This window comes from Calonectris borealis, chromosome 1 (assembly GCF_964195595.1).
Source record: "Calonectris borealis chromosome 1, bCalBor7.hap1.2, whole genome shotgun sequence".
Classification (NCBI taxonomy): Eukaryota; Metazoa; Chordata; class Aves; order Procellariiformes; family Procellariidae; genus Calonectris; species Calonectris borealis.
In genome coordinates this window covers 42,604,067-42,612,792 of record NC_134312.1, presented here as the reverse complement: position 1 = coordinate 42,612,792, position 8,726 = coordinate 42,604,067, and the positions used below count along the sequence as shown (strand labels likewise).

Here is an 8,726-nt window from a genome sequence, read left to right as displayed (position 1 = left end):
TCTTCTTTCTTTAATTCTGGTGGGCAGGCTGCTTCTCTCCTGTCCTTTAGGCTTCTTTGTTTCTGTTTCTTTGGCCCTCACCATCCCATCCATAGCAATCACTAAAGTTTTGGATAAATTTTCTGCTTTTCATGAAAATAGCATTGCTGTTAAGGCTGTTACTCTGAGCCAAAATGCTGTGAGAAATAATTGATTTGAACTATGACTTTTACTACAGTATGAACAGTCACTTTGGTTGTACCTCGAGTTATTGGAGGGGTAACTTTGGCTGAGAACTGCAATTTAAATATGCTGCACTTATTGATGGATTTCTGCTGTGATCACACGCTTGTGCTATGTGTTGCTATCAACTTCTCCACCCAAGCTTTAGCGATTCGTAATTCATTCCTTGCAGCCCAAGCCCCCAGCAGAGCTGGGTGCTATGAAGGTTGGAGCTGTCTCGTGCCGGGTGCCCAGCACCCACACTGGATTTCACAGCCAGGAGTTGGGAGCTGACGTCCCGTGCACGTTACGTCAGGTGCCCAACACTCCCTGCTTAGACCCACCACCCTCTTCCTCACACTGCCCTTGACGATCACCTGTCCATCAAGCTCAGGCCCTTTCCCACAGTCCCAACCTGGACAGCTCTGTGGGAATGAGGTTGGGTTTCTTCCCACTCCAGGTTTCGTTTTAGGAATCTGCATCCTTTGAACAGCTGGGTGTAGGTCCCAGTTATCAATTCTGCGCATGCAGTCCTGCAGGTTTTGGGGCTGGTGGCAAGGCCACCTTCAGGCTAGTGGTCTGGGGTCACACTGTGAGCCTGCAACAGCAGCCCCACCAGCACACATTGGGTCCTGTGGGTCGCACACCTCCAGCTTTTCATGGGGAGACTGCTTACAGGTGAAAAAGCCCCCTGAGGGAATCATGGATGAGACACACTTTGCAACTCCCCTACGGACCACTTTTTAGAGCAGAATAATGTGGTGGGTTGACCCCTCCATCAGCCAAGCACCCACACAGCCGCTCGCTGACTGCCCCTTCCCCAGCAGGACGGGGGGGGAAAACAGGAAGAAGAAAAGTGAGAAAACTCATGGGTCAGGATAAAGACAGCTTAATACGTGTGTAAGGGGCGGGGGGGGAAAAACAAACAAACAAAAATCCCAAGTGATGCAAAGGCAATCTCTCACCATCCCCAATGGTAGACTAATGCCAGACAGTCTCCAAGCAATGGCCACCCTGGAAGCCAGCCCCCCACCTTTCTTCTTCTTCTACCCCAGTTTTTTTTGCTGAACACAGTGTTATATGGTCCAGAATATGCCTTTGGTCAATTCCGGTCAGCTGTCCCAGCTGTGTCCTGTTCCCAACCACTTGCCCCCGGACTACTTGCTATGATATGAAAGATGGCAGCTGACAAGAACTGACAATTGGGAAATTAAATATGTATTATCTTCTTACATGGTGACATTTTGCAGCATATGGCAAGAGCCCAAACATTTGGGGCTCATTTTTATTCTGTGGGATGCCGTGCTCCTTCAGAGCTGCAACGTGGCTCAGAATTTGAGTCACTCTGTTCTCAAAACATTAGGACTAAGATAAAGGAGGAGAAACAGCTTTAAATATTGATAGCACAGTTATGCATTGCTAATATCAGCCAGTATCTCTTAGCTTGAAGGATGTGTTTGTTTCCCTTACTAACAAATGTATCTAGGAACAACAGGGGTCGAGGGCTAAATGTCTCTAAAAACAAACTGAATCCACCAAGTTTGGGCTTTTTTAACAAGGCTGAGATCTTCCATTTCCGAACCAGAATCTGTCCTGGGTCCATTTCATCTTCCCTCTTCTGTTTTATTGCCCTGCTTCCCCCCCTTCCCCTGCCTGCAAGCTCAGGATGGCTGTCGTTACTCTGCATTTCAGATTTTGTCACCATCTCACATCCTAAAATTAAGCTCTCCCCATTGACACTCCATCTTAATCCTTGCTCGATCAACTTTCCCTGGTATTCTTCTAGCTATGGAGGACAAAGCTTAACTCTGAGAGGAGAAGGACAGAATAGTACAACTGACAATAGAGTAACTTTAATGGAGATTGATACACATAGGCTAGAGTAAAGGACAAGCTATACTCTTTCTGTTCTTAAAAATAATACATACAGTTAAATCTCCATTATCTGGGGAAAGCGATCTCTGGGATAATTGAAGGTTAATGGAGATGAGCTATTGCTTCTTTTGGATCTGCTATGCCACTTCAGACTTGTCTTTCTGATGGTCCAGGTTTCCAGGAGGCTTGTTAGCATGTATATTAATATATACTCTACGTGGTCCCCCTACCAATCTACTCCTGAGCCAGAGCTAAGAGGCTTGTGCAGATGTAGAAGTGTGTTGCAGCTACTGCCAATAAATTACACTAACTCTATGCACAGCCACTTACATATTGCCTTGAGTGAAGAAGAAGCCTTTTCTATGCTGGATAAACATCACAAGGATAATGGAGAGATGACCGAATGCTTTTGCAAATGCGTGCAATTCTCTGAGAGTAATACAGCAGTAGGATCACTATCGGTATCTTAATCGATCATTACTCATAAAAAAATGTGTGTGGAAACCGCTGTTGTACTAAAAGAACAGCACCAGCACTCAGTACCAAAAACAGTGGCCTTAAAATTGAAACAGTAAGACAGTACTGGTCACAAGAGGGATGCGGATGCTCAGCAGGTGGGATGTATGGCGGCGCGGGAGGCCTGGGGGGATGGGGCCGCGGTGGCTGGGGCTGTGTATCCCAGTCCGGATACCAGTAGGAATAATCTAAAAAACAGTGAAGAAACAGCTGTTAAGACCCATCAAACTTAGCCATTGTCATGGTTTAACCCCAGCCAGCAACTAAGTGCTATAGGAAAGCAATTAAGAACAATTTGATACGTACTTATCAGCTTCTCGCGTTTTGTATTTTCTGCAGAGAGATCAGAAAAGGAAATAAATGTGAGTTCCATTCAGTGGTGGTTCTTAAGTAAGGTAAAGAGGTAAGCCATTGCTGCTGCCTGGCTGATTGCACTGACAATGCCAGTCAGTGCCTAAAACATCCTGCAAGGGGGAAGCAGGCCAACAAGAGCAGGTTCCCAACTGGCGTGGGGCTCATATTTTTTATTGAATTGAAAAAGAAGCAGAAAAGAAGTAGCTGTATTAGAAAGAGTTTGTGTCAGGGGAGGAGGGAATAGCAAATAAAATCAAAACATGGAATTAATTTAAAATTGATACACAAACCAAATGTAAGCAGTTACAGACAGACAAATATAACTACTAAATTTATCACAGAAGTACATCTTTACTAAGAGCTTTGATGCATTTGCAGGATTGCCTACGTGCATCCTATTGGAATTGCTGGTTTGGCCTATAGGAGAATATGGTAAAACAGGTTGTAGGATCTAGCACTTAATTTTTAAAAGCTTTCTTCCTCTTCTCCCTCTCCCTAGTCTTTGAGATGTTTCTAGTTTTCCTGTGATGCATCAGTCTGAGACTTCAAGATGAGTCAGCCAGGATATCACAGAAGGAAATAAGAATACCAAATGCTCAATTATTTCTACAGCTGAAGCTATTTAGAGCCTAGGTAGTACAGACCATCCCCATTAAACCTCTGTATAAAATTCATATTTGATTTAAGACATTGTTGCATGTCCTTTAATCTCTGTTTATTTAAAACACTATTTCTGATTAATTTGGGACTAGGTGTAATGACATAAAGGTCCACAGCTGCAAACTGCTGTGGAAAAACACGCTCTCACTGCTGTATTTCAGAAAATTGCAGAAGTTAGAAATAAGTGTGCTTTTCAGTATAGTCTTATTATTGGTTCAGAACTATAGTTTTCTGGAAAATGTGATAGGACATAGTAAACAAGCAAGAAAGCAGAAGTTAAATATACTATTTCTGCTAGGAAAGAAGAACCAGACGGGGAATATTTGTTGGGGCTCATGTTTTACATTTGACTTCCTGATCAGATAAAAGGCAGAAAGTAGTCTAACTGATACTTCTCTTCATCAGAAACTCTGGCTTCTAATTCTGAGAGCCTTCAACAGCGAAGTATTTTAATTAATTCCTTCTTACACTATTCTTAGCAGGGTATGGTACTGTTGCTGTGTGGTGGGCTACAGACCCACTATGTACTTCGTGCAAATTGACTCACTGTTATATTTCCACTGATAATTATGCCACTTTTATCTCTATGCAGTTTTCTTAGTTGATGATTTTGGTCTTACCACAGAGGTTGTCTACACACTTCTCATTACTGCATCCGCTGCATGGTCGTCCTGCTTTATATGGTTTTCTTGGGTAATTCCCCCTGCAAAGCAGAACAAAAGTATTTTGTTAGCTCAGTCGTTTGAAAAGCAATTTAAATACATGTTTTCATCAGATTGTTAGAATAATTTAACAGGCAAAGCTATTATGGGGGGGAGGGGGAATCCCTTTATCCAAAAACTGATCATCGCAATTGTTTGAAATTCCTTTTAGATCAGATTAAAGCTCTCACTGGCATGGCGAGCAGCTACCTGGTGACTCTCACCATGTGAAATCAATGAGACTTCTCGGGCAATACTCTATTATTCAGTGTAAGCATACAAGAATCTGCCTCTAGTCCCTCATTACTCATCTGTACTTTTTAAAAAATCTGTAAAAGGTAAGTCCAGAAATTGCAAGGTACGAGATAAACTAGAAGACTGTCTTCCTTTTATTTCTTCAATTAAAATGTCTTGTTTGAAGTTTGGGTGGGGCCATAGAAAGATGTAATCTTTCTCAAGCAGAAAGCTTACATCTTCCTGACTTTTCCTGCAGAGACTGAAGTCAAAACAGATTTTATTCCACCATCTTGGTTAAGGTGAGTGCTCTCAGCTATGATCTGCTTGCCTGCTTTTTTAGAAAGAGATTTTCTGCAGCTCCAACTATGTCCAGCAGCTTCTGCTCTAAGTGGCCAGAGAAGTTTCCCTCAGACCGGTGACATGTGGACGTAGCTTCTTCTGAAATTTGTTACAACTGCTCCCATCATTTTTGGCATCTGATACCAGGTCAGTTATAGGATATTTTAAAAATAAAAAACCTAAACCCCAAATGCCATAATTAACTTACGCTGGCCCGTAGTTGCAAACAAAATGTGCAGCCCTGAAGAGTCCTGGAAAATTTTCAACTGTATTGCAGAAGTGAACTGCGCAGCCGACTTTGTAACTCTCTGCCCAAACGACCTGAAGGGCAAAGGGAAACGCGTAATGCGCCAGTTCAAAAGCTGCAAAAGCAACAGCATTAAGGGAGGAAGGAGAAGGGAAGAATCTTGTGGAAGCTTAAAACAGCTGACACAGGAGCAACACTGACAACCCAAAGGGCAGCTGAGACAAACGACTGATTGATAGATGTTTTTGCATTTATTATCCGGCTCCTCTGGACACATAAAATTGTCAGGGGGATAATCCTTTTCCACCATTACTGAAAATAGACATCCCTGGGGCTCAGAATATTTACTTCCAATCTCATGCAGTGATAAACTGGAGGGTAAAAACCCTTGCTGTAATTCCTGTTCCAAAGTGGTCTCTTCCAAGCGTGTGCTTGGATTTTCTGTGAAACCATTACGTTATAAACTGATGGGCATGTAAGACTCACCTGGGTGTAGTGACCACACATGTCAGTACAGCTATGGGTGTTGAAATCATAGCTCCTGACTTCATTAAACCAGTCGCTGAGAGCTGCATCCACAGAGAAGATGGTGGCTGTGCCAGTCCAGATGTTTTCTCCAACAGGAGTAAAGGTGGGGTGCACCTTCCCTGGCATTTTAAGGTAGCTGTTGTGCTTAAACTTGCACTTCTTTGCCCACGCTTTGGCAGTTTTAGCTAAAGCAGTGTCCCAGGACTGTAGAAAAGGAAGAAAACATAATATAACCTGCACTGCAGTGACTTACTTGAATTCAAACATTTTTAAACAGAAACTTGTAAGGATCCTTTTCCCTTTTTCTGCTTCCCATCCCTGCATTCTGTTTCCTTCTCTGACTTGACATTTCTACTCCCATAGCAAATTTTTTTTCTTCTTTCTCCCTTAGATATTGCAGGACACCTAGTATCTATTCACTGTCCTGTGGCATCTACTTGTTAAAATGTTTAGAGCTGGATTGCAGTGTTTAACCCGCTAGGCTGAGAGGAAGTAGCTGGGTGAAACCCCCAGCCTTAGAGGCGCTTGAGGGACTTTATGCCTAGGAGCTGTTGGCTGTCCAGGGATTTGCACTTTGCAATTATCACTAGACCAGATATAAATTCTGTTCTGCTGGCCAGGATGGAGAGGAGAAGAGTCACAACTGCTCCCTTCCCCAGCCCCTTCTGCCTCTTTGCTCTCCTCCCTCCTCAGCGCGTGGCCAAAGGAAATAAAAGGCTCATCTCTGCTGGGCTGAGGAGGAACATTCCCATCCTGAGTGGTACAAATAATAATTTGAGAAACTGGTCTGCGAGACTTGCAGAGAGATTTTATGCCACTGAATGACCAGGCAATAAAATGGCAGGTAAAATTCAGCAGAGAGAAATGTAAGTTAAGGGATGTGTTTTAAAAAAAACCAAACAATTTTGACTTCGTGTTCATAATGACAGGTTTGGAGCTGGCTATTACCACTTGTAAATCAATACTGAAAAGCAAATAACATGTTAGAAATTCCTTGAGAAGGAATGGAGAATAAAACCAGGTATATAATTACACCACTGTAGAAGTCCTGTTAAATTCTGTGTGCAGCACCCCACCTTAAGAAAGGGACACTACAACTGGAAAGGGCAGAGAGAACATGGAGGACGATCATCCTCAAGTATGGAGGGCTTTCATAAAGCAACAGAGAGTGCTCTGCAGCTGTGGTCAGAGACAGCTGGAAATCTTGCGTGAAGTAGGTAAATAAGCAACGATTACTTGCTCCTTCCAATACAAAGACCAGAGACTATCAAATGAAGCTAGGAATTAACAGGTCCAAATCAAACACAAGGAGATATCTTCACACAACTTGCGGTTAGGCTGTGCAGTGCTTTGCTATGTGATGCTAGGGACAATAAAAACCTGCATGAGTTCAAGGCTGAAAAAAAATCATACAAGAAAAATCCATCAAGAGCTTTTAAATACAATTCAACACGTTCGATTGAAGAGGTTTATATATATTTGTCCTGCTGTTATTCCAGGCTTGCTGGATCTTTGGTCTAAGTAGCTAAGTTTGCGTTTGTGCACTAGCATTTTAAATTAAACTTTGTTTTTCAAAATGGCAAGAAATTAAGATAATGAGTAGTCTGAATTTTACCCCTTTACTATGAACTTCCTTTCATAGACATGATTCATATTGTGCATGCGGTTATGCATTTAACTTCCTTCCCAGCGATGCAGCACTGCTGGAGGGCTCAGAGTAATGACATGAACTGACTGGGGTTACCTCCCTCAGCTATGTATCTACCTTTTTCCTTATGTATTCCACCAAACAAGCTGAGACCTATCCGTGGCTGTTCTGATATCCATTGTATTTACAGGAAGCTCTGCTTTCCAGCCCAGATATTAGTATCTCTACTCTTCAAACCCTGCTACAGCAAATGAAGATCAAATCTAAATGGATGTCCTGGCAAATCCCTTTCTTCAACACATGATCTAGACTGGAAGAAACAAGGGGAGATGGTAGATTTTCAACAATCCTGTTGTGCAAATTGCTGATTCAGGAGCTTTTTAATACCAAACTGTTTCCCTGTATGAAACCTGGACTAGCATAAAACAGATGACTATCTCTTTTAGAAAGAGGTAAATGAAATGCTGAGAACTGAACACTCTTTTTTGCAATACAGCCCTTTGCTCTGGAAGTTTAGAGTAGCAATCCGTCCCTAAACAAATAATTCCCTTCAAATTACTAAAACTGAATAATACTGTGAAAATTAATGTCTTTTCTATTTCCTACAAAGAATTAACATATATAGTACAGGAATCACTGACAGAAAGGAAAAGAAAAGCACAAAGCAAATGAAGAGTAAGGTGGGCTAAATCAGCAGCACAATCTATATTAATTTTCGAACAGATCACGAACGCCTCCTTACCATGCGAAACATATTGCTGGCTGGTGGATTCACTTTGGATCGAAATGTGTTGTGAGTTCTCACACAGTCTTCAATGAACTTTGCATCTTCTATGTCAGGCAAGGGGTATTGTGGATAAGCATCAGAGCAAGTGAAGAGATCCAGTAAGAACAACGTAGCAAAGACAAATGTGATTTTCATAATCCTTCAATACTTTCAGTACTTTTTTTTAAAGTTTTTAAAAGAAAAATCTCTTAGGTGGAGATAATACTGGCAAGCAGTTCTTCAGAGGTTGTCCTCTGGGTGTGGAAGCACTTGAAATTGTCAAAGTAACAGGAAGTGAAATTGTTTCATAAGGTACAGCTCTATCTGACATCACAGCTGGCTGTCAAAGGGTAAACCGTGAAACAGGCATCTGCCATGCATATTAGCAAGGAGCAACACTCCGATACACTTCTGCCTTTTCTTTGAGTGTGCTCCATCGTGGTTGACTGCCAAACCATTCTGTGATTGTAGGTCTTATCTGAAGAGATGCTGCAGAACAGCTTTCCCAAAACGTGCGTCAACCATAAAAATCGTAGCTTTGACAAAATACAAATCTGCTGTTCAGCTGATTTTCCTGCAGTATAGCTTAGTCATACCAGCTCAGTTACAATTATTTTGCAGGACCTTGCTTCTGTTTCAGAATTACTCAAGGAA

At 42.2% G+C, this 8,726-nt stretch overlaps 1 protein-coding gene across 1 annotated transcript; it reads right to left on the bottom strand.

Annotated features, from left to right (window-relative positions):
- Nucleotides 1–2,033: 2,033 nt before the first annotated feature.
- On the bottom strand, nt 2,034–8,316 carry LOC142084337 (glioma pathogenesis-related protein 1-like). The gene is made up of 6 exons (XM_075154950.1): nt 8,049–8,316; nt 5,617–5,862; nt 5,092–5,204; nt 4,227–4,309; nt 2,899–2,925; nt 2,034–2,780 (listed from the first exon to the last, which is right to left on the bottom strand). The coding sequence occupies exons 1-6, from the start codon at nt 8,226–8,228 to the stop codon at nt 2,554–2,556; spliced, it is 876 nt and encodes a 291-aa protein (XP_075011051.1). The 5' UTR covers nt 8,229–8,316; the 3' UTR covers nt 2,034–2,553.
- Between the last annotated feature and the right edge of the window lie 410 nt (nt 8,317–8,726).